Source organism: Cyanistes caeruleus, chromosome 6 (assembly GCF_971803275.1).
Source record: "Cyanistes caeruleus chromosome 6, bCyaCae1.hap1.1, whole genome shotgun sequence".
NCBI classification, from domain to species: domain Eukaryota; kingdom Metazoa; phylum Chordata; class Aves; order Passeriformes; family Paridae; genus Cyanistes; species Cyanistes caeruleus.
The window spans coordinates 61386521-61411444 of record NC_141706.1 but is presented as its reverse complement, the minus strand read 5'-3'; the positions used below and the strand labels follow the sequence as shown (position 1 = coordinate 61411444).

General features: G+C 44.5%; 1 protein-coding gene and 1 long non-coding RNA gene across 3 annotated transcripts; one reads left to right on the top strand and one right to left on the bottom strand.

Moving 5' to 3' along the window:
• The first annotated feature begins 366 nt into the window (after nt 1-366).
• Nucleotides 367-20018, top strand: LOC111929744 (uncharacterized). Of its 2 annotated transcripts, none has more exons than XM_086892129.1 (3): nt 367-6806; nt 6906-6972; nt 16984-20018. In XM_086892129.1, exon 1 carries the CDS (start codon nt 4118-4120, stop codon nt 5114-5116), a length of 999 nt encoding a protein of 332 aa, XP_086748255.1. In that variant the 5' UTR covers nt 367-4117; the 3' UTR covers nt 5117-6806; nt 6906-6972; nt 16984-20018. The 2 variants fall into 2 exon arrangements, with proteins under 2 accessions (XP_086748255.1, XP_086748254.1); XM_086892128.1 differs by having other exon boundaries at nt 6906-7269.
• Nucleotides 5175-21608, bottom strand: LOC111929743 (uncharacterized). The gene is made up of 4 exons (XR_015287738.1): nt 21529-21608; nt 14370-14859; nt 13206-13380; nt 5175-8357 (listed from the first exon to the last, which is right to left on the bottom strand). It is a non-coding gene; the product is annotated as an uncharacterized LOC111929743 (long non-coding RNA).
• Nucleotides 21609-24924: the final 3316 nt, after the last annotated feature.

Here is a 24924-nt window from a genome sequence, read left to right as displayed (position 1 = left end):
CAAGGGTTAATTTGTGAGCTGGGTTTTTTTTTCTTCCCCCACGTTTTGAAAGCTTTGCTGTAATTTTGTATGAAATTTGAGATCAGTGAGTCTATAATATCTAATGAATAATTTACTACGCCAACAGTCTTTCTGTGGAAGAATACTAAATTAATTAAGGCCTGGAGGAATTTCCATGTGTTTAAGCCACATTATATCTTCAAGGTTTTACTGCTTCAAAGTCACTGAGATGAACTCCTGGCTTTTCAGGTGTTAACAGTCCCAGGAAAACAAGATTGATGCCCTTGCTTTAGCCTAGAAAAACTAAAGGGCTTCAGCGTGTGTTTTGTGTGAATCTATTAAAAGGATAGTTCTTTGCACTCTGTTCCCTTATTTTTTTTTTGCATGTTGTATTTACAGGAACTGCCCTGCCATCTCCCACACCCAGAGGTACTTTGCTGGGGTGGATGGCACATTCTGAGCCAGCTTGTTAGGATGGTTAATTTCTCTGGGTTAAAGGAGGTGGGGACCCTCTCCCAAAAAGACAAGTAAGCTGTAGCTGAGCTTACCCCTTCCCTGAAAAGCACAAAACTTACTTCTAACCACACCAGCCTGTGCATAAAGGGATTGCTTTTGGACCTGTTGGTCAACCTTGAGAGAATAAGTCAGAAACATTTTATTTTTTTGAGTCTCAAGCCATAAGCATCTCTCACAGCTGATGGTACAGCAAAGGCTGGATATGGTGAGAATGCCAACCTGCCACACACATATTGTTTATTTAAACAGGACAAAATAGCTGCTTTCCAGCTGCTCTCGATGCCCTTGAGTTGAAATGCAAATACAGAAAAAACATGTGCCACTATAACCAGATGACAGTCGTTCCCCTTCCCTGGGAACCAGTCAAGCACAGAAAAGAGGAAATCAGTCCCTCTCTCCCATGGCTAACCACACACATCATTCTCTCCTTGCTTCCATCTGCTGACCAACTGCCCCAGGCAGGATAATTTGACCCTCTGTGAGAAACCCTTCAGAGGTCCCTCATTTAGGCTTTCATCTGGTACACAATTTATTGAACCAGTCTAGTACTTACATATGTCCTGGTCTGGGCTCACAGGTGCTGTGCTCTCCTACACCACTTCTGTGTTATCCCCACTTTAAGGTTAATGAACTGGAGTGCAGAAGGCACTTTGACAAAGGTTCATTAGAACATCTGTGACACATTGCCATGGGTTATTCTTGCTGAGGTGCTATAACACACAATGTGTCTGTCCCAAGAGTTGTAGCACGATGGCACTTGAAGTGAAGGGGAAACCACCCTAGCAAGGACAGGAGATGCTCAGCTGTATTCTCTCAGGTAAGCTTAGATCTGAGCTCCCTTCAAGACCAGGTCTTCAACTTGGTCTTCGGACCTGGCGTGCTGCTGCTGCTGCTGCAGAGCCCATGGGCCATGAAGAGTGTTGGGCCTAAACCCTCTCCTAGCTTTGCAGTGGGGTTTGGGGAGACTGGTCCCCTCTCAGCACAGAGCTCTGTCCCTTTCTTAAAGCCATGTGCCAAAAACACTTTGCTGAACCAGGACCTTTCTGGCACCACGACCAATTTGTACATACAGTAAATCAGAAAGCAACCGGGGCAAAGACTCGGGATACAGAAAGCTGTGGTGCCCGAATAAATGTGGTCAAATTACTGACTGTGTATGTTCAGGCTACTTCAACAAATTAAAAGTGGGGCCTGGAGGAAGGATAGTCAATGAGGCCTGTATGATTGTAGAAGGTGGGGGGAAGTCAGGCTAGGGGTGCTCAGCAATACCCAAATTGTCCTGTGTGCCAATATCCAGGGATAATTTACACATCAAAAGGAGAAGGCGGAAATGGACATGAAAAGTGACAGCGATTGCCAAGTTAAATAAAAGCCCCTCAGTGAACATGAAGAGCAATAAGAGCCATTTGGAAAGTTGGCTGGAGAAGAAGAGGTTATGTGAGAGCTTATACCCAACCGCCTTCTTGGCCCCTTGGGAACCAATACAGACATGGAATTCACTTGACCCGCAGGGCTGAGCAAAATATGGCCACACATCAGTAAAGCCTGATGCTTAAGTCATAGGAAACAAAAGCAGGACTGTGCCAGATGCCAGACGAGTGGGATCAGGTAGCAGCAACCACAGCCTGACTTCAAAACGCCTGAGTAAATCTGGGCTGCTAAATTTCCACTGGACCGAATCTGAAGAAAATAAAGGAGAAGGAGAATGCTGTTTTTTACTTCTCTAGCCGGATACTAGAGGAAGAATACAGGTTGAATTTGAATAAGCAAGAAGCAATATTTCTAAGACAGGGTGTTTTTTGAAATATGAGGCTTTGTAGGTTTAGCATTAAAGCAATTTCTCTTCTTGTCATGAATCACTGAAGGACAGACACCGTGTTTAGGTGGGATATGAACACCCAAATGCTTCCTTGCCTCTCTGCCCTTGATTATATATATTTTTAATCTCCTTTGCTTTGAGCAAATTCAGAAACAGTCTTGATTTTTCCCATCACATCCCAGTCTCACTTTCTACTGCTGAATAGCTGCTTAAGATACCTTGTCAAACAGTGTCGTCCTGGCTCACTTTCCTAAGAGATGGTGCAAATGATCCGGGCTTTCCAGAGCAAGCACAACGAGAGCAAAACTAATTGCTGCCCCAAGCAAGAATCTTCCGATGAAAAGCTGATCTATTTTACACAAGCCCAAACCTGAAATAACTCCACAGACGTCAGTGCAATCACTCTAGATGTGCAAGGGAGGCGAATCTGCCCTCAAGTCCTCTGTCTTCTTTCCTGGGGGAGGGCAGCCTGGCTCAGGAGTCAGGGAGGGGGGAGAGTGTCGGCAAGGATTGCTGCCTTTTTATACAATCTGCATCAGTTTTGTGATCAAAGGCGAGAAGTGACCAGAATAGGCAGAGGCCTGGGCTTTCCCATTCACATGGCTCAGGCAGGCTTAACCCTGCCCGCTTAGCGCCGGGCTTTGATGCGGGGAGTCATGTGCGACTCCACCGCTGCGACGCTTTGTTCCAGGCTGTGCCTCTGTGGGGGGAGAAGCAGAGTGGGTTTGAAACCTTGGCTGGTTTGGACACACTAAGGCTCAAATCAGTCCAGTGTGCAGGGGTCCATGCCTGTACACCCCTGAGCTGAGGCAGGGTGAAGCCTCCAGCTGCCGAGGTCCTCTGCTCTCTAGGGAAGAGCCAAACACCTCTTAGGGGTGGCTCTATCTTTGGCTGCCGTACGGCAGGGATTGGATTACATGCAGCTTCATGCTGACAAGGCTTTGGAGGAATAATAATATCTTGAATATTATGGAATTTGAGGAATAATAATATTGGGGGGATAATAACATCCTCTAGGGAATGAGGTTGTCTTTCTTCCTTACAGCCCTGGCACAGAGAGGCTATAGATTCTTACATGTAATGGGAATTAGCCATTCCTTTAAGACGAATGTGCCAGTTCCAGTTAAAAGGTTCCCAGCATGTGTGCTGGCACAGCTGGGATGGGAATCTCCCTGCAAAATAAAACAACTGGGGCTTCCAGAGCTGCTTGAAATCACTCTGCTTCCTCTGCCTGCAAGGCAATAGCATTTCCCTTGGCATCTGCTCTTCCTTTCTTCTTCCAGTGAATTAAGGGCCAGGTAGAGTTTTGCTCCATTGTACTATCTTTAAGACCCAGACTCCCATTTGCTGTGCTTGTGCAATGCTCCATCAGTTCAAAGGAGCTATGCCAGTGTAATCCAGCTGAGCAAGCGATACACCATACAGATGGTTTGGGATACTGAGCTCTGAATTCAGGACAATGATGCTGAAAATAAATAACCTGTTTTTTCTTGCTAGAATACAGTGCATAACTGATTTGCACTGTCTTTACAAATCCTCTTTACTAGCCCCAGATTTAATACCCGAGGCGAAAGGAGAAAGGGGTTTTTCAACGACAAAAGGACATTGCAGCAACACGTCTGGAGCACGCAGGGTTCTAAGGCTTTCTCACAGGGCAAGGAAAGTCCCTTGGGATGAAAACCCTACTGCGTACCAGAGTGGGGAGTGTGTTTCAGCGTTTGTCCTGGCTGGGGAGCCCTCCTTGACTGGGAGAGGTGAGCAGGCTGCCAGCCCTGGGGCAGCATGAGAGCTGTGTGCACTGTGAGGCCAAAGACCTGCCACCCCTGGGAGGGCTGGCTGCTGTCACACGCTGTCACTGGTCTGCTGCAGCCCTCTCACCTCCCCTGCCAGCTCCACACGGGGAGATGCCATCAACCCAAGTGGGTGAAAAACTCGGCGAAGCATAATACAGCTCTTTCCTGGCTGTCCCTGCAGAACAGCAGGGGGATTTGCCGCATAATCCAGAGGGATCAGCGGGCTCAGAGCGCTCCTGAGCCTAGCACTAGCTGGAGGGAAGCGCAGGACAGGCTGGCAGAGGCACGTCCGAGCTCTCAGCGGCAGCAGACAGCGCTCATTGTGGCTCCTCTGCTGCCTGCTGGCATCTCCCTCCTGGGGCTCCGGAGCAGCTGCTCGCCCGCCTGGCCCGGCAGCCAGCACGGAGCGGGCAGCGCCGGACCCCGCTCCTCACACAGCCCCGAGCCAGGCCGGACCCCGCTCCTCACCCAGCCCCGAGCCAGGCCGGACCCCGCTCCTCACACAGCCCCGAGCCAGGCCGGACCCCGCTCCTCACACAGCCCCGAGCCAGGCCGGACCCCGCTCCTCACACAGCCCCGAGCCAGGCCGGACCCCGCTCCTCACACAGCCCCGAGCCAGGCCGGACCCCGCTCCTCACACAGCCCCGAGCCAAGCCGGACCCCGCTCCCTCACACAGCCCCGAGCCAGACCGGCCCCGGCCGGGGGAATCGCTCCGGGCAGGGCCGGACCCCGCTCATCACACAGCCCCGAGCCAGGCCGGCCCCGGCCGGGGGAATCACTCCGGGAAGGGCCGAGAATCCCGAGCCAGGCCGGCCCCGGCCGGGGGAATCGCTCCGGGCAGGGCCGGACCCGGCTCCTCACACAGCCCCGAGCCAGGCCGGACCCCGCTCCTCACACAGCCCCGAGCCAGGCCGGCCCCGGCCGGGGGAATCACTCCGGGAAAGGCCGGCAGTCCCGGGCTGTGTTGATGCCGGCCCGTCAGCCTAAACACCATCTGCTGAAAGGGGACCGCTACGGAGGAGGAAGCAAGGACAAGGATGGCTTCTCAGAGATGCAGACAGCGTTTATTTATTTTTTCCTGATTCAGATGGATTGTTAAGGGGGAAGAAAAAAGGCTGTAGTACAAAATCACATCTTTGTCAGCTACAGATGTGCACATGTAGTGTATAAAGCTAATGGGGAACAGCGACCAAACTAATTTGAAAATCTTCTGAGCTGCTCCTGAAAAAGAAACAACCCCATAAGAGAGAAACCAAGCCATGCTGCCCAGATCTCTTTGTCACAGGTCTCAGGAGAGGGTAGAGAAATTAAATCAAGCTCAGTGGGCTTTTAGCTGCCTTTGGAAGAAGTTTCTGCCTGGCATGAAAGCCACAGCCATGGCAGGAGCTCGGAGGTGCCTTTCAGATGATTACATTAGCTTTGGCTCCAGGTGTCCGAGGCAGACAGCTGACAATTACACCTTTTGTTTTCTTTTTCATGTTTGACAGCCAGATGCCTTTTTGATCTGCAGTGTGCATGTGTGTGTACGTGTATATTTATATATAACCTCGGATCTTTCATTCTGACAGAGTCACAAATGACTTATCTGAGTGTTTTAACAAATATAGGGCTGATTTACACACTAGACCATCAAATGAAAGGGTTCCCTTTTGGCACTTGTCTTCCCCTGCAGTTTTACAAAACATGTTCTTTCCAGTGACACTAAAATTATAAGGCTGTTGTGTGGATTTCACTGAATAAAAGCTGATCCTGTAGCTGGTTTCCCAAAACAATTGTAGAGTTATACGGCAAATTTTTATTGCTGGACTCTGGATTTTAGAATCCCACAAGAAGGCCTGCTGTGACTGCATGCATTTTGTGCAGGATGCCTGTCTAGAAGGAAGAAATGGCTCAGGAGCTGAGGGATCTCAGTGATGGAAAAGCAAAAGGCTAAGCAAAGAAAGAGCAGGAGCTCTTTCTGCAGCTCTGGAAGTCAGACAAACCGAGCAATTCCTACTGACTGCATGTTGTGCAGCCCTTGCCAGAAATATGAAGAAAATATTTGTATTAGTTCAGGTATTGCAAATTACTTTTCCTGCCAAAGAAGAGTTAAAAATGAAAACCCCCAAGCCCCTTTTTTCCCTGCGTGTTTACTACTGGTCACCGCAGGAGACAGAGTATTGGCTTGGAAGGCCTCTTATTGACCTTATTACATTCTTACAAAAGGCAAGTTGTTTTCTGGTTTAGAATAGAGATTTTCTGCTCAGAGAAAAAAAATCTTTGCTGGTTATTTTTGGCTCTAGAGGCAACGCCACTGCAGGAGCTCTGTCCTCACAGGTAATGGTGCAGCCTGTGGGGGACCATTAAGTGGTGTTCTGAGAGGCAAAGCGGGCACTTCCAGGCTGGGGTTATGATAGATGAGTTTAAAACCATGGTGCTCACCACAGCATTCACAGCCTGCCATCAGAATTGCTTCAGAATAAGGCAACAAAAACATCTGAGCAAACAGTTGTTGTGAACAAGAAAAGTCCTACTGAAGAAGGGGATTGGGCTAATTAATGTGTGACCTTATGGTTCAAGCCAAGACCAAGACTTGCTCAGACTGCAAAATTATGGACTGTCATTATGTAAAAGAAGACTTGTTCCAGCAATTCCTTCTCTTTCCAGGGACTGTTGGCTGGAGAAGGAGAAGCCTGGAGTGAGAAAATTTATTTACCTCTTGGGTTGATAGGGGCAGTGAGGGAGGGTGTTGCAAAATAAAATTTTTCCTTTTTTTTTTACTTTTTTTTTGCTACAGGAGTACTGATGAATTGGAAGGAAAAACAGTACAATTAACAACAAAATGTTGTCCCTGACAATGGAAGGTAAATCCTAGATGCTTTAGAGGTAACAGGTGGTCCAGAGCTTTTTTGGTAGCAAAACTTCTGAGAATACCTTGTCCAACAGAAGACACAAAGAGAAAGCCAGGGGCTTATATTTCATAATGCTCTGGGAACTGAGCTACCCTCAGAGGAAAGTTAACACTGGCAGTGCTTAGGGTGCCACATATGCCACCTTTCTGAGTCTGCCTGTGCAGGATGTGATGTGGAGAGCATGTGGGATTTATGAAGTCTCTGAGGAAGACCAAAGTAATGCTCCTGCCTAACCCTATTGTGATTGCAGTAAGTTCCTCATTTAATATTTATCACATTCAGAATTCACAGGAAATCACTATAAGTTGTAGTTTTAATAGAACTTGACCCTGTAAACCAACTGATCTAATCTTGGGTCAAGATGACATGACATATGCAAATCATATGCAAAGCTCACATACAGCTGCATGTACAAAGATCACACTCCACCACTAGCAAACCTCCACTGACATCAATTAAAGTTTTGCCCAAGTCAGCTTGAGCTCTGTACATAGAGCTGTATGTGGGCTTTGCGTATGATTTGCATATGTCATGTAATGTACAATGTGGTATTGTGTACTGACTGTCTCATCCTAATTAATACATGATAGAAAAACTCTTAGAGAATAATGATTAAGAAAAAAAACTGTGCATAAGGAAATTGCTTGCAAATGACCACACTGGTGAAATTATAACCCAGTAATATTGCAGTCCCATTTATTTTCTGTTAGGTTTAATCACCACTAATAATTCAGTTGAGGGTAATTAATCTTTGCTGATCAAAGTACAGGAAAGCGCTGAAGTACTGTAGCTGCATCATAATGACATGTAATGCTGATGGCGCACAATTGCCTGTTTGCAGAGAGATGTGAAGATGTCCTCATCGGCACACAGTCAATGAATGGGAGTTCATTATCACTCAGTACAGGAGAGAAGCTCAAATAATAAAGGAAAAAGCCCAAAAGTACATACACAGGCAGATGCTTGTGACTAGAGCTCAGCTTGTTCCCTGAGCTGGAGGGTGTGTGCAGGGAAGCTGTGGTAGAGACCAGTGAGGGAAAGGACATTCAGTATTGATTTTTTAAGATCACTTTGTCAGGATAAGGTTATCAGCTAATGCTGCACTGAAGGAAAAAGGGAGTTTCAATTCCCAAACACTCCAGTTCCCCAGCAGAGAGTGACTTTCTCCAAGTTCTTTGTATCAGTCATTATCCACATGGAACTTCACGGGACTAGCTGGTACTTTCTTGGAAAGGACACCTTCTCTGGGTGATGTGATGAGGTCTAAATGACTTGTGCTTCTTTCCTTGAGGGAGGTGGTTGATGAACACAGGGAGATGGACAGTGGGCAAAAGATCCTGCAATGGAAATAGAACCTAGCTGAGAGCTCAAGGGAGTGGATAACTAAGATTAATTTTTGTTCTTCCTCTACCAGTTTTTGAAGAACATTTTCAGATCATGATTGTGCTGCTGTCCTGAGCTAGGCAAAAATCTAGCAGGACAATTTTCACCTATATGGTCAGAGGAAAGGGACAGGGGCAGGTTGCCTTCTGAATTGCTTCATGAATATATAACATGCTTGAACTTAGAAGGTTTGAAGTCAATGCTGTGCTATGTTGAGTTTTGCAGATGACATTTAAAAATCCCGACACCTAATTTATTTAGTCAGGTTTCATTTATTTTAATCTTCCAGCCAAACCCTTGTTTGGGAACTTTGATCTGAAAGCAGTGTTTCTTTTCAAAGTCACAACCCCCCCCCCCCCCTTCCATGCTTGAATATTCTATTTAAAATTCTTTTGATATTCCCTTCTATTGAAACTGCCACCAAACATCAGTGTGTTAAAAAATCAACACCTATTACTAAAAAGACAGACAGTATTTCGAGCTACAATGGTCCTGAAGTACAGTGAATCAAAACTGGAAATCCATCAGTTCTTTGGCTGCTAAATGATTTCCATGCTGGGCTGGCATTTATCTTCTAGAATAGAGAAACCTTTCAGAGAGCAGCAAATATCTGGCAGGGGGCCAGAGGCCTTGGATATAAGACAATTAGCACAACCAGGGAAAAGAAGGGCTTCCGGAATTAGAGATGAATAAGAAATATTTGTAAAGTGCACTTTAAGTTATTGGTTTGATCACAGCAAATGTTTGTCACTTATTTCTCATGGTTGCAAATGTGCTGTATTACTTGTCTGGTTCTGCTTTCTTCTGTAATTAGTTTCACCACTGAGTGGTAGGACTGGTACAAACCACACTTGTTTTCCTCTACTTCATCTTTAAAAGACTACTTTGTTTGTTTCAAAAATAGGGAAAACAGCAAGTTGTTAGTTGTTGCAAAGATGGACTGCTCCCTCCTAGTCTGCTGGCTTTCTCTCCATGCACAGCTTTAATTAGATGTGGGGATTTAAGCCTTTACATTCTGAGGCATGTTACAGTCAGACTAATAATTAGGAGGATATATTTAGATGGTTTTAAAAACCCACTCTACTTCTAAGAGTAAATCTTGATGATTAAAAGTGCCAAAGGGTTTCCAGGCTCCTCACAGTATTGTGAGCTGTAAATTTGCTCATCTTATTGACAAAGAAAAATATCCCAATCACAAAACATAAACAAACTGTCAAGTCTTGAATATTAAAAGGTTTTAACCATCTTGTGCTACTCCGTTAGAAAGACAAAATACATTTTCATTGATAAAGGTCAGACCATCTGAACCTCTGGAAATTCTTTAGGATTTATCTTATAAATATGAAGAATTAATGATAATATCATAATCTTGCTGAGTGTTAGGGACTGAAACAAAGATTTACTTGAAAACTAACAGGGGTGAGACATTCTTCTTCATAATGAAGCCCAGTTTAAGCCTCAGGTGGGATATCATATCTGGTTTTGGACACTACACTCCATGAAAAATGTAGATCAATAGAAGCAAGGTAGGTAAAAAAACTGAAAACATGACTCTGAAAAAATTTGGGTGTGCTTAATCCAGAGAAGAGCAGACTGGTGTGTGATTCAGTGATCTTCAGATGTGCAACAAGCAGCTGCAGAGCAGCACAGGCAGTCTGTTCTCCATAGCAGATGGAAAAGGAAGTGATAAGCTTAAAGTTTAGCAAGGGAAATTTCATTAAGGCATTAGGAAAAACTTCCTGATGTAAAGGTATTTAAGGACTGGGTTAGATTGCCTGGGTTAACTGTGGAGGCACCTTGCTGTGGAAGGTTTTCCATAGCAAGCTAAAGCTAAACATATCTGTTCAAAATTGTTTAAGTTGCTGTCCTTGCTGACATGAATGGCTCCTGATGTTGCTTTAAGTATCTAATGATAGAATTAAGATCTTCCTGACCCTTTTCTTCTCCAGGCTGAACAACCCCACCCCTCTCAGCCTTTCCTTACAGAAGAGGTCTTCCATCCCTTCATCATTTTTTGGGCCTCCTCTAGACCAGCTCCAACAGGTCCAAGTCTATACTGTGCTGAGGATGCAGTGCCCTGTGTGGGGTCTCACGAGTGCAGAGTGGGGCAGAATCACCTCCCTACACCTGCCCATGCTGCTCTTGGTGATGCTCAGGATATGGTCGGCTTTCTGGGCTGTGTTGATTAAGGCCAGCTTTTCATCTGCCAGTACCCCAAAGTCACTCTCTACAGGGCTCTTTTCAATCCCTCATCCTCATCCTGTATTGATACAGGAGTTTCCCTGTCCTGGTGCAGCACCTTGCACTTGGTCTTGTTCAACCTGATGAGATTCCCATGGAGTTCTCAAGCTTGTCCAGGTCCCTCCAGATGGCATCCTGTCCTTCAGGTGTGTCACCAAGCACCACTCAGCTTGGTGTCATCTGTAAACTTGCTGAGGGTGTGCTTGATCCTGCTGTGTCTGTTGAAGACGTTAAGCGGTACTGGTCCCAGTACGGACCCCTGAGGAACACCACTGGGCACTGGTCTGCATGTGGACACTGAGTTGTTGACCATGACTCTCTGAATGTGACCATCTGACCAGCTCCTTGTCCACCAAACAGTCCAGCGATCAAGTCCATATCTCTTCGATTTTGAGATATGAGTATTGTGTAGGACCATGTCAAAGGCTTTACAGAAGTCCACATAAATGACATCTGTAACTCTTCCCTTGCCCACTGATCCATCACAGGAGGCCACTGGGTTGGTGGGACATGCCCTTGGTGAAGCTGTGCTGGCAGTCCCAGACCACCCCCCAAGTTCTCCATGTGCCTTAGCTTTGGGGAGGATCTGTTTCATGATCTTCCCAGGCACAGAGGTGAGGCTAGGTCAGGGCTCCCAGAATCTTTCTTTCTACACCTTTTTAAGATGAGTACAATGTTTCCTCTCTCCCAATCACCAGGGACTTCTCCTGACTGCTGTGACTTCTCAAATATCATGGAGAGTGTCTTGGTAACTACATTAGCCAATTCCTTCAGGACTTTGGGATTCATCCCATCAGATCCCATGGATTTAGGTGTGTTCATAATCCTCAGGTGGCCATGAACCTGATCTCTTTCTGTGGGAGGGACTTTGCTCCCCAAGGCCCTGCCCTGAGGTCCATTCCCTTGAGAGGTGTGGGAAGACAGGTTGCCAATGTATCTGTTTATCTATCGTGATGAAAATGTAGATGAGAATGAAAATATTTTTCTCTTTAGAGGTTGCCATGGGATACTATTGACTATTGAAAACCTTTAAAGTATTTTTATTTTGTTTTTTTTTTTCTGAAAATCAAAGTGCCCTGAGAACCAAAACATTTCATTTGGAGTTCAGCCAAACCAAGCCAAAAGTTCTACTTTGGCAACTCAGTGAAGAGTGCCTGCTCACATGGGGGGCTTACAAGAGCTATGGCTTTGTCTCAGGCCATGCTGTGGTTGCTGTTCTTCGACCTTTTCCTGATTTCTTGTTGCCTTTCCTCAATGGAAAACTGCAAGGCCTCCAGGAGGGTACAGTGCAGCCTGGTTTATGGACACCTTTGTGGATCTGAGGAGCTCATGCTACAATTCCCAAGGGCACAGCAGTGGCTTGAGGTGGGCTATTCTTGCTTCCAAACTCTGAGATAGTTCACTTTGAAATGCCGTAATATGTTGAATGTTGTTCTTTCCAGCCAAAAAGCACCTCTTTTTATTGTTTTTTAGGAGATTTTTTTAGAGAGTTTCTATTTCTGACAAAAAGCAACATTTTGCATTGATAAAAGTAATTTTCCATATTAGAAAACACAGGAAAGCAGAACATTCCATAGAAAATTAGGCTTTCAGTGAAAATAAGCAAACAACCACCCCTCTCTTGCCCCTTTGCTGATTCTCAATCCGACTGCACACAGGGAATTCCTAAAATTAAAACTCTTTTTATGGTGTCTAGCACAGAATGAAGTTCTAGGATGTAGCTATGAGCTGCAACAGCATTCACCCCTCCATGGAACCACCCTGGGGAGACAAGTTCCCAACTGGAGTGTGAACAGAGGTAATGGGAATGATCTGTGGTTCCTGATCCCAATTACTGTGGGGGAGGACATGGCAAAGCTCTTTCCTGAGTGTCTGCTCCCTTGAAAAGCTTGGTTAGAGGCAGGTCTCTGTGCAGGTCCCTTGGCCAGGGTATTATCAGATCCTCCTGCAGTGTTCTGTCAGGTGAGTTGGGTCCATCTCCTTCAGGGGACACCTTCCTTGTGATAATTCTGCTCCTCTGGTTTGTTAGGAGCCCAAGCCCAGGCTTCCTAGAGGAGTTGGCTCCTTGGGCTTCATTGAAAAAATGGCTGCATTTTTTTGCACCAGTTCATTTTACCCCCAGCTCTTTGCCCTCTCTGAGACTTTGGCCTACGCTTTTCCTCTTGTTCAAATGACTCCAAAGTGCTTTGAAGCTCTGGTTTAAAGGGCTTCCTTCCCTGCACTGCTAGTAGTCTGGAATAACTGCACCACAGCACACCCTGGCCTCCTCCCCCACCATTTTCTTCCACATCAAGAAAATCAAAATAACTCAGAGCTGTGCAAGAAAAGTCTTCCCCTGTTGAGGTTTTAAGCCCAGCTGGAGATGAAACACCACACAGCTGCTTGCTCAACCTCCCCTCTTTCCTCTCCCCCACCCCGCTGAAATGGAGAGGAGAATTGAAGTAAAACATGTATGTTGAGATAAGAACAGTTTAACAATTGAAAATGAAGTAAAATAAAATAACAATGGTAAATGATAATAATAAGGGAAAAAACAAGTGACATTCAATACAGCTGCTCACCACCCACTGGCCTGTGTCAGATCCCCCTTCCTGAAGGCAGATTGGCTCTGTCAGGGTAACTCCCCCCAGTTTATATACTGGGCATGATGTCCTGTGGTGTGGAGTGTCCCTCTGGTCAGTTCAGGTCACCTGTCTCAGCTATGCTCCCTCTCAGTTTCCTTTGGGAACCTCCTCACTGGCAGAGCATGGGAAAGGAAAAAAGAAAAGAGTCCTTGACTTGAGATAAGCTCGATTTAGCAAAAAACCAAAACATCAGTGTGTTATCAGCACCGTTCTCATTCTGACTCCAAAACACAGCACTGTAACCGCTAATGACAAGAAGTTAACTCTGCCCTAGCTGAAATCAGGACATCTCCCTTTTCCCTTATTTCTTTTGGCTCTTTCCCAGCCCTTTACAGGTATCACATAGGAGCTCTTTGCAGGGCTGGAGCACCAGCCCTTGGATTTTCATTACAATAAAGCCTTGTGACATTAATGCAGCTGCTGGAGCATAACTGAAGCCTTTAAACTGCCCTTTCCTTTGAACAGGGACAGGTAATTAACAGGGTCTGCTATTTGATTACTTGTAAATTTAAAGCTGTATGGAGACCAGCTGTCTGTGCTCACAGTAGCTCCATTAGGAGAAAAGTGGTGTTAGAATAAAATCCCTGCTGAGGTGATGCTCTGTTCCAGAGCTCTGGAGTGACCTGTGTCCCAGCCCTGTTTCTTCCAGGGACCTGGTGTTAATTTAAAAATTATTAGAATAATAATAGAATAATTATTATAATTTAATATTTATATTTAATATTTTATATTAAATATTTGATAATATTTAATTTTATATTTAATATAGAAATTCATATATAATAATTATTATAATTAGCATAATTTAAGAATTATTTAATAAAATAATTCTGGGGATCTGTCAAAACTTTATTCCCTCCTGGCTGTAATATCAGCATTTTTGTATCAGTCCTCTGAAAGCTGCTTGAGGCAGCAGACATGTACATGGTTAACTGTGATGAGCCAAACCTTCACCCATCCAAATGAGCTGCAGCTTAGTGACAAATGCCAGCTCCAGGCTGAGCCTTGTGTCCTGAGTTTGGGTTGAACCAGCCATGTGTTTTATGGCACACATAGACCATGCCTGGCTCCATGAGGGGAACTTGAAAAATTAGCACACACCAGGCTGCTCTTTAGCAATGTCCTGGGCTTGGGAGGTGAGGCCAGGCAGCCCAGGCTGCTGGGAATTTCAGTGGGGAGCCCTCTGGGCATGATTCCTTCTGTTGTTCTGTGTTGTAGTTCTGGGGAAGATCTGTCATGTCAGAACATGCAGGGTGGAGACATCCTTGTAATTCCTTGGGAAAAATAAAAAGAAGCCCAAGTCAAAGGCTTTAACTGAGCTTCACACTACTGTGCTGTATATTGGTACATCTTAAGCTATCCAGTAAAGAATGAATTAAACCAAATAAATGACAAAATAAAGGCAGTTGCATGTTAGAGACAAGGAGGAACATTCTCCCAGCTGTGTGCCTTGGTCAGCCAGGGAGGGAGCCTGTAGATATCCCCATGCTGAGTACAGTTGTGCATGAGTGTCTTCCTCTTGTCTCTCCAGTCCCTTGTCCTCTCTCTACTCCTAGCTCTGGTATTAGCACTGCATTCTGAAACCAGAACTCTGAAAAAAAGGGAAAAAGAATGCAGGAAATTTGTCTCCTTCCTTCTTGTACATTGAAAAGCACCATATGCATAAGAATATGCTGTCAGCATTTCTAGGAATGGCTCCTTCTCAGAAAAAGGAATCAGGACACTGCAGTGCCCCTTACCCTGGATGTGACCCTGTGCCTGCTGTTCCTGTACGACACAGGCAGATTTCCAGATCAAAACTGGGGAGCAGATTGGGCAAAGAGTTTCTCAGTGACCCGTCAAAGTGACAATCCTGCTATTCCTGTGATTCTTGTCCTCAAACCAGGTGCCTTTTTCACCAGAATTGGAATCCTTTGCCTGCTACAGCTGATCTAACTGCTGCTGAGCTCAGACTTACATGACTGGAACTCAGCTGCCCTCCATCCTACTCACAGCATTTTAACTGCATGTGGGATATTAATTACAGGTTGTCTTTTTCAGACCTGGATTTCTGCATTACTTGTTGCTTTAGGAGCTGAAAAAATGCCACAAGAGACAGTGGCTCTACAGTGGCTTTTAGCCTCTCAGGACAAATCCCAGAGCTGACATCATCTGCAATTATGGTGCACACTCTGACATAAGGTGGTAAATTATTCATGATTTGGCAGCCACCATAACTGGAGAGCAGCTTTAGGTAACCTCATAGCTGCAAGTCAGGTTTGTCACCACAGTCATATTAGGCCAGTGGCCTATCTCTAAAAACAATACTTTGGGTGACAGTGATAGAACCTTGGTGTAGATGTATGAGGGATAAATAATTTCCTCTTGATTTCATGTGAGTTTCTTGGCTAATATAAGCAGAAGGATTAAAATCCTTCCTGGATGAGGCCATGTGGCTTCTTCCCCAAAGCCTTTGCAGTTTAAACCAAAAGAATGCTAAGTGAGCGTTGAACACACAATTGCAGCAGATTTCGTGGGCTAATGCAGGGCAAAAAGGGAGTGAATTAACAACCTTGGACAGGAAAACTTCCCATCTTGTTTGAGCAACACTGTGATCACTGACCAAAGATGAAGGACAGACCTGGGCCCATTGGACTGAGAGGAAAAACAACCATGATACGAACAGGTGAGGGCTATAATTAAGACTTGCAAGCTTTTAAGATTTAAAGAACTCAGATGAGCAAAAAAAAATATACATAATTCCAGCCATGGTTATATTAAGGACAATCCTCTTCCTACATATTGATATCAGAGTCCTAGAACAGGGTGGAAAGTTAAAGCTGCTGTAAGCAGCCAGTGTGACTCTTGTAGGTGATTCTGCATCATTATACAGAGAATTCAGGTAAGACTGAGGCCACCATGGGGGACAGAAGGGGAGGGAATATTCCTTGTCATCAATGTTTTGCCCCTGTGGAGACTGAGGACAAGCAGAAAGCAGCATCCTGGCTGGTTGTCAGGCCATGAGAATGGGAACATGAGGAATGGGAGAGGAAACCCAGCACTGCAGCCTGCTGTGGCTCCTGGAGGTTCTTCTTTTCTTTCAGGAGAGAAACACCAGCAATGTGTGCTTCACTTCAGCACATCACTGCTGCGGGCCAGAAACCACTGTTCAATCCTAAAAGGCAATTCCTGATGTCTGATAAAATGCATTTTCTTCTTGCTGTCCTGATACTTATACAACTTTACCAGACACCACTGTCATCATCACTGTAATAAGAACACATTAATTAATCCAGGAACCCTTGGGAAAAGCAGCCGTGCTCTTGTTTCCTTTGTGAGAAATGTATCTTGTTACTCACAGAAAACCCCTTTGCATCAACTTCTCTATTGATTACTTTGTTCATTGAAGACTTTTTTCGCTCATAATCAGTCACATCTAGATAAGATGTAAAGTAGAGGCTGGAATAAATTTTTCAGAGAATGTTGAAAACTGCAAATGACCATACACTCACAGATTTTCACAGCCACTAGGGACTATTATGTTCTTTACCTTGACCTCTTGTAAAGCTGAGGCCAGAGAATATGACCAAATAATTTATTTATATGGCATTAGAGGAAACATGTTCTTTTTAAACTGCATTTTAACTAGTTGTTGTTCAAGGAATGTGTGTATGTCAGATTGCTTTTATGTTGTGCTGAAAATACAGTTTCTTCCCATTCTCATTAAAAATTTCAGAGTCTGCATTTCCTCCAGATCCATGGAGCTGGCTGTGCTGGTACTTGATAATGCCAGAGACCCCAGCAGCTTTCTACAGTGCTGATGCAGTGGCCTGTGCTCAGGTGTTTGTTTGGAGTGCACCCAAACTCCTAATGAAGGGGACAAGAAGAGAAATTGCACAGACAAGAATTAAATGTTCTTCTCTAAGCAGAATACTGAAAAAAGGATATGTTGTGCACTTTGAAATCACTTTTTCCTGCTAAAGGATGAAATGTGGGGTAGTTGCCCAGGAAAAGAAAAAATTATTTTATTTTTTTGAAAGCAAATTGAGGTCTATTTTTTGAAGGCAATTTGAGGTCTATTCCTAATCCAAGAGGACATGATGGAGGAGGATCTGTTTCTGCAGGATACCATCCAGGCTGGGATGAGCATTGCTGAGCTGTAACAACAGTTGGAGTCTGCTTGGACACTGTTGTGCTCATGACCAAAAACTCCTCTTTGAACTGGAATGTCCATTTTACACCTGTGATGTGCCTGGTTAATTGCAATGATAGTGCATGACTGGGGGCAAAGGGGGAGCCCTTGGAGAAAAAGGTGAGTGCTTGGGAAAGGGGACTTGGCAGATTTTCCTTAATGACTCCTGTCTCTTTTGGGGAAAATCTCTCCCACAGAAAATAAATTGAAAGAAGGTAAAAGTGACTGATTTTAGAAGCTGGAGGAGTAAAATCTGACAAGGTAAAAGTTTAAAGTGCTGTTTGGTGCATTAAAATGATTGTTGCAGCTATACTTGGAATGAGGTGCATAGGCTGACTTCAAAGGAAAATGGTGCTATAGTTAATATCTTCTGAGATGCTAAGAAGAGGAGTGTCCATCAAAGGATAGATATTGGCCTCAGAGAATGAGAGTTAGGTATATTAAAATACTTCTGGGTAATGACTTGAATGCACAATGTCTTAATGAAGGATAAATAAAGGCCAAACTCTAATGCCCCTTCCTATTAAACATGATGCACCAGCAACAGCTGAAAATAGAGCCCTTTGCAGGCAGGCCCTTTGAATTTCTGCACCTTTGAAGAAAAGGCTGTACAAAGATTGTTAAGTGCATTGCCACTTAGCAGCTGTCCAGGAGAACCAAAACATACCAGCACTACTAGCTAGTCTGCCAAATCCCTCTGCAAAACAAAATCCCAATAAAACTCTAAATTGCAGGAAATCAATAATTGTATCCAATTATGAAGGATAAGTGATCTGGTGCCAATCTGATCTCTCACACTTGAGCAGGGTAGATACAAGTGCAGGGGGATGCTGGTGACAATTTTTCCTCCAGCAACCTGTGATGAACATAATTCTTGTGAGTGTGACATTTCCATGGAAGTTGATAATCCCTTACCCTGTAATTCAAAAGAAGTGGATTTGAATTTTATTTTCTTTTTGGCATCTACTCACACCTGAGTCGGTATGATTGCTCAAAGGTGGGAGATTTGGATATGAAGCAAACAGATTCCTCTCCTCCTGCTGGAGCCATAAATCAGCATTAGCATGTTCCTGGACTGAAGCCTGTGTCCTGCCCCCACCTTCTGCACCAGAGGAGCTGGGAATGTCACATCCACAGATCCTGAACCAGAGCAATTCTCCAAAATCTTATCACCCCTTGGACTTTCTCATCCAAGCATGCTGCCAGAAGATGGTCACTGAAAGAGACCTATTCTCTGCAGTTCACAGCCTGTCCTGGAGAGCAGAAACATGTTCAGTGCTGAACACTGCAGAAGGGCAACACATTTTCTGAGCTTGCTGGTGAGCTCATGCAAGCAGAGCCAGTTGTGTTTGCACATATATGGATTATTTTGCCTTAAAAAAAAAAGGTCCTATAACCAAAAAGCCACCCAGAATTCTAAAGAAGCAGAAGACCAGATTTGATGTTTAAACCTGTATAAGTTACTGTTAGATTTATAGCTAATCAGTGCCAGGGAGTGGCACGCTTGGAGGAAGAGCCAGTGCCTGCAGGAAAAATCTGTTTGTAGGAAGCTGTAGTGATGCCTGTCACTGTTAAAGAATCTGATTTATGGAAGAGAATCACAAGCTTTATGGAAGGGAATTGTGAGACAGGACAGACAACATGGAGAAGATGTAGGGGATCTAACAATACTCAGCAGCGCTTCTTGAAAGACAGAAATAACAACATGTATCAGCAGCAGGTAATCAGCAAATTGCCCAATTTGTAAGGCCCCCATCACATTTTTCCATTTGCCCCTTTATACTTTGGAGGCCTGGTGTGTCTGAAAGCCAGCACACAGCCAGCCCAGTTTCCCTTCTGACCAACACTGGAGTGAGTTTTAATGAGAACTGGAGTGGTGGTGGTGGCAGAAACATGTGCTGCCAGAGTGACATTCTCTCCTGAGCCTTGCTTATGGTAACAGGGATGCCTGCATCTGCTTACATTCTTCAATATTTTAAACCTGACATTCATACCCTGTGTTTTACTACCTGCAGGTTTGGCATAGTTAATGTGCTTTGAAAAAAACTCAGCACTGCACAGAAACCTCTGCAACAAGTGTTGTGTATTAACCATGTATATGTGACAGAAAAATGTGTATCCAACTAAAGCCTCTGTTACATATACACACGTGCCAGCAACACCTTTAAAGACTTCAGCATTTGGTTTTGGTGCTTAAAATTCAACGATGCTCATGCTTCAAAAACTGGAAGGATAACACGAAGACATGAGGTGCCTCAGGGCAATGAAAGTTACTTCTTAGAGGTATTTGTGACACATGATTTAAAATAGGATGCTTAGCTTTTATTACTCTAAATCATTTCTGTTGGCCATAGATATACAGGAATGGAGTAAATCCATTCCTAGTCTGTTACTTCTTCTCCTTCACTTCCAAGAAATGCAATTTTTGTTTTAAAAAATGTACATGTAATTAAAGGACATGTAATTCAGCAGAAAGTCTTTAAAATGCATAACTGATTATCTACTTCCTGTAATTGCTGGTTTGTATATTGAAACTTAGATTGAGTTGGCAGACAATAAAAGATTATTTTTTAATTAGATATACTCATCCCTATCATTTGGGAATAGGGGATATTTTCCACCACTGCTATTCTTCCTATCCAGGAACACGCACTAATCTCTTGCTTGCTATCAATGTCATTTTTTTCCTAAATGAGGAATAAACAGAAGCTGCCTCTCTTGCAGAAACAGCACAGCTAGGCTGTGTTTTCAGTTTTATAGGATAGTGGTAGCAGGATAGTTTATATATATAATATGACAAACAGGAAGACTATGTACCCTGCCCAGTTTAAAGCTCTGAGATTCACTTACAATGCCCCAGGAAATATTTATATTCATTCTTCATTATAAATTCTGCTTTTGCATCACAATATTGTCAGCACAAAATTATCACCTCCCAACTATTCTATTATAGGGTCCCAAACTAATTTTTTTTCTTTTCCTTGTGACAAATGAAGCAATTGTCAACTGTATTAAAAGGCATCTCATGTAACCTCCTGCCCTGCAAGCTCCATCTTAAATGACAACAACATCTCTAGAGACCTTTCTCTGCTTGATAATGGGATCTCAATTTATAAATCTTTTCTCATGTGGGGACAACATTCCAACATTCCCTCAACAGGGTCCCACACCTCTCCCACTCAGCCTGGCCTGCTCCATCTGCGCCGCTGTCATGTGGTGATCAGAACAGTCATTTCATGGCAAAGTGATGGGTGGTTTTGGGTCTATTTTTAGTCATCCTTTTCATGTAATTCAGCCACCAGAAAAGGAGGTGGTGGAATCACTGGCCACCCTTCCCAAACCTTCTGAAGAAGCTGGCATGAACCCGTGTGTGCAGGCACAGCCCGTCCTGGGTTCACATTTCTAGATAGAAAAGGATGTTTTGTGATTTGGGGCATGTGGCACAGCTATCTCTCTAACTGAAGCTACATCAAATTTTGCTTGCCCCTAACTTTTGATTAACCTTCTTTCCACACCTGCTTCCTATTCCAGACTGTGCCTTGTCACAGCACTGCCTGTGCAGCTCCTGCTCATGCCATACCTGATAGCTTTCCCTCTTGACTACTGTAAATCTCTTCCTATTGCATTTTTTTCCCTGCAGGCCTCTCTCTCTAAACAAAAAAGATGTGATTCTTCTCTCACTCCCACTGGCTTTAACCTGTTGTAGTTTGCCATGTCATTATTCATGGTTTAAACGAGGCTAAGTGAGAGAAGAATGCTGCACAGCGATTTTCATTATGCCAAAGCCATGCTATTCTCTGCACGCAGGCTCTGGTATTATATCCCCCTGTCCCTTTACCACTTTCAAAGGCTTCCTTTTCTCCTGATCAAGCTCAACAGAATGCTAAAGACTTCCAGAGCTTGTTTTTGAGCTTGCCTGACCCTGCTCCTCTGATCTCATATCCACTCCCACACATGCTTACTTGGATTTTCTAATCTGCCTTTGTCCTGTGGCTGCCCAGCTCTGAGCATCTGGGTGTTTGTGGTTATTTATGCTCCCCATTTGTCTGATGCGTCAAACCTGTGAGTCATTTTCCCTCTCAGGCTCACCTTTGCAGCTTCTCTCACCCTCTCAGCTGGCGAGCAGGCGCCGCTGCCACCCTCCCTTTCCATCTCCTCAGGGCTGCACTGTGACGCCTCACTGCACAGCTCTGGTTGGGTTGACATGACTCTTTTCTCTTTATGATTTCACAAGACCTGGTGGTTTTTCTTTCTTGCACCAAGTTTCCAGAGAACCCTCACCTGGCTGGTGTGTGTACACACAGCCACTGGGACACGATGCTCTTCCCTTGACATCTTCCTCCAACACAGCTGCCACATTGCCCTGTCTGACACTTCACAACAGACTCCTTGCTCCAGCACTGTCCATCCAGCTGCTTTCCACCTCTTCTCTGGCCAAAGGTGTCTGAGGAGGGTGATGGGCTGTCCCCTGAAAGCACATGTGGCTGTGTCCTGCTGGGCACAGCAGGGTCTTGGGGTGTCTCTAACTGCGGGTCCAGGGTGTGATTTAGCTACTGGTGGCACTGCACAGGTTTTCCCAGTCTGGTCTGCACCCAGGCACCTTCCTGTGATTAAACAGTGCTAATAAAGCAAGCTTTGTCAAAGTGGGTGTTTTTCAGGCTGCATTTTAATGTCATTGTCTCAGGATTTATGTTCCTGTAATAGGATCCTAGTGTGCGCAGGCATGGGCTGCTCCTTCCTTTCCTTCAGTAATTGCTCTGCTGCCCTTTATGTGGAGAAGAGGAAGTGAGAGGTGGTGAGCAGCTGAGTAACCTCTAGCTGCTACTGCATCTTCAGGAGGCCTTTCAGGCTGGCAGGTGTAACCTTTGGAGAAGACATATGCTATCATCCCTCTTCCTCTCCACCCAGCAAGCTACAGCTGAGGTGATATGTGCTCAGATGATTCAGGGAAGAGCCCCAGGGCAGGACTGCCTCAAATATCCAGGTGTCGAGTATACCATCATCTCTATAGAGCTTCCTTTCTGTTAGGGAACATATAGCACTGTGTGGGTGCCTTGCTGCCCAGAGCAGCAATTTTTGAGTGCATATATATGAGAGATCTGTGCATCTTCCCAAGGCTGGAGCAGATTCTGTGCAACTTTTACCTTCACAATAGGTCCAGCAATGTCTTTTGTCTCAATATGATAGAAGCATTTGAGATTACCTAGGCAAAAAGGAAGAAAATACATTTCTGTATAAGTGACATCATCACTGCTAGAAATCATTTTAGGGATCTTTCACTGTCCCAGAAGGTTTTATCACATTGACTTGGGATGACACCAGGGAAGCTGAGCCTTCTGAGCTTTCCCAGCTTTTTTAAGGCTGGTAGGTCAGCGGGTACCATCCTCTGATTATACATTTCACCCAGCATCTGTTTTGCAGCAAGTTTGTGAAAGAGCTGTGGAAAGTGGAGTTTTTGTGAAGTTTGACCATAGGGAAAACTGTGTCAGATCTTCTATATCTCCTTATGCAGAAATAAATCCAGGGAAATGTGATGTGAGGCAGTCACCCCAGTTTTCTTTGATGGGACTGAGTATGGCTGGGAAGAAACAAGGTTGTATTCCTGAAATCTCAAGACACTTCTCTGGAGATGCCAAGTTTTTTCACAAAGTCAGTTTATCACAACTCCCATCCAGCATTTCTGGCTCGTTAGACTGAGATTCATTGTGCTGACTGTTTGATTAGAGGGTTCAGACCCATTCTGGAGGGTGGAGAGGTCCTGTTTCCCTTCCAGTGGGGTACTTTAACCAGTGTTCTGCACACAACAGAGCAGGCAGCACTGTAAGATCCTTCATATCCAGTGAAAATGAGTGTTTTGAGTTATTGTACACTGAGAACATACACCCTCTTCCCCTACAGTATTTTAAATTAAGCTATTCATTACCTCATTACTGTTCAAGCAGAGTAGAAAATTCAGCTGCATTTTCTGCACTGATTTGCTCTGGAGCACGTGTGCTGTGTCCAGCATTTCCAGGAGCCACGGGCCTTCGGTCTGTACACTGGACAGATGGTCTGTATATGCACAATAAATGCCATGTGTTTCTAAGCACAGACCATCTGCAAAACGTGGGCAGAGCATGACTGATGCTTCCTGAAAACCTGGGACAGAAATATGGCAACCCCATGGCTGATGCTCTGCAGTGTGACTGAGACCAGGATTTTTCAGAGGGCTTCAGCCTTTCTGCTGCTGCTGATGCCAGCAAATCTTTGAGAGCAGATGCTGAGCAGGGCTTGGACTCCACGAGTGGGTCATTTGGTAGGACAGATGTTGCACAAGCTGGATATGTGAGCTCAGCAAGGAAAGGCAAGGAAATGCTTCACTGGGAGGCTGTTTGAAAGCTGTGGTGCAGTGTGGAAGGCTGCAGAGTGCAGCTGAGGTCAGGAAGATATTTTAGCATTAATTCAGTATGATGAAGGGTCTGTGCCACTCTTTTAATGGAGTTCTACAGATACAAAAATTCACCTACTTGTATTGAAAGCTGGTTTATTTATTTACTTATTAATCATCCTGGAAATTAGACTTTATTGTAAAAATATCACTTTTTTTCCCCCCAATGGATACCTGATTAATGTCTTGCAAGCCATATATGCCCCAGCAAATGACAATGATGTGTTTCCCAGCTGATAGCTAAATAATTCTCAAAATGAGTTATTGTTTCAGTACCTCTGATAGACTATACTGCCCACTTGATGAGCCCTCTCCAAGCAGAACCAAATTTACTTTATTTTGCACTAATTTAGAATGGTATTAACCTAAACATTCAGCAGTGAGAAATTTCCCAAAAGCTTTTCTGTCAGGTTTTCCCAGGTGGTACGACTCGTATTTTAAACTCTCCCAAATGAAAAGGTCATCCCATTTATTCCAAGCCTTACTTGAGACTTTCCTATAGCCAATATTTATATAGGAGAACACTCTCATTAGCCCAGTACTGCTTCCTCTCAAGAGTATTTAGTAGATTTTTCAGATTTGCTGCTCTCCCATATTAAGGAAGAGAAGAGAAGATAGTTTTTGGGGCAGAAAGCCTGTCTCAGAGGAGCAAAACACAACTTTTTGGAATGAAAATTCCCATAATCCCATGGTGGCCTTCACTGTCTCTGGAGTTCCTGGCTCCTGGGGATAATTCAGCAGCACATTACAAGAAGTTAATTTTAACCTCTTGTCTTGGCTCACCTCATTACTCTCATTTCCCATTCCCTTTCCTTTTCTCTCCCCTTTCTGCAAACCTTCCCATCTACCAACTCTCTGGATGTGCTGGGTCACTGTGGTCTGCAACACCAAGAAGATGGAGATTATTCTGAAGGTATTAAGTTTTTTGATCTTAGCTTCTCTCTCAGATGTGCTCCTTGCCATACTTTTGCAGTTGTCAGCTATACTACTATTCTTTAGCACTATTATCTTTGCTGAAAAATCCGTGTGTGTAAAGTAACCATCTAAGTTTGCAGCTG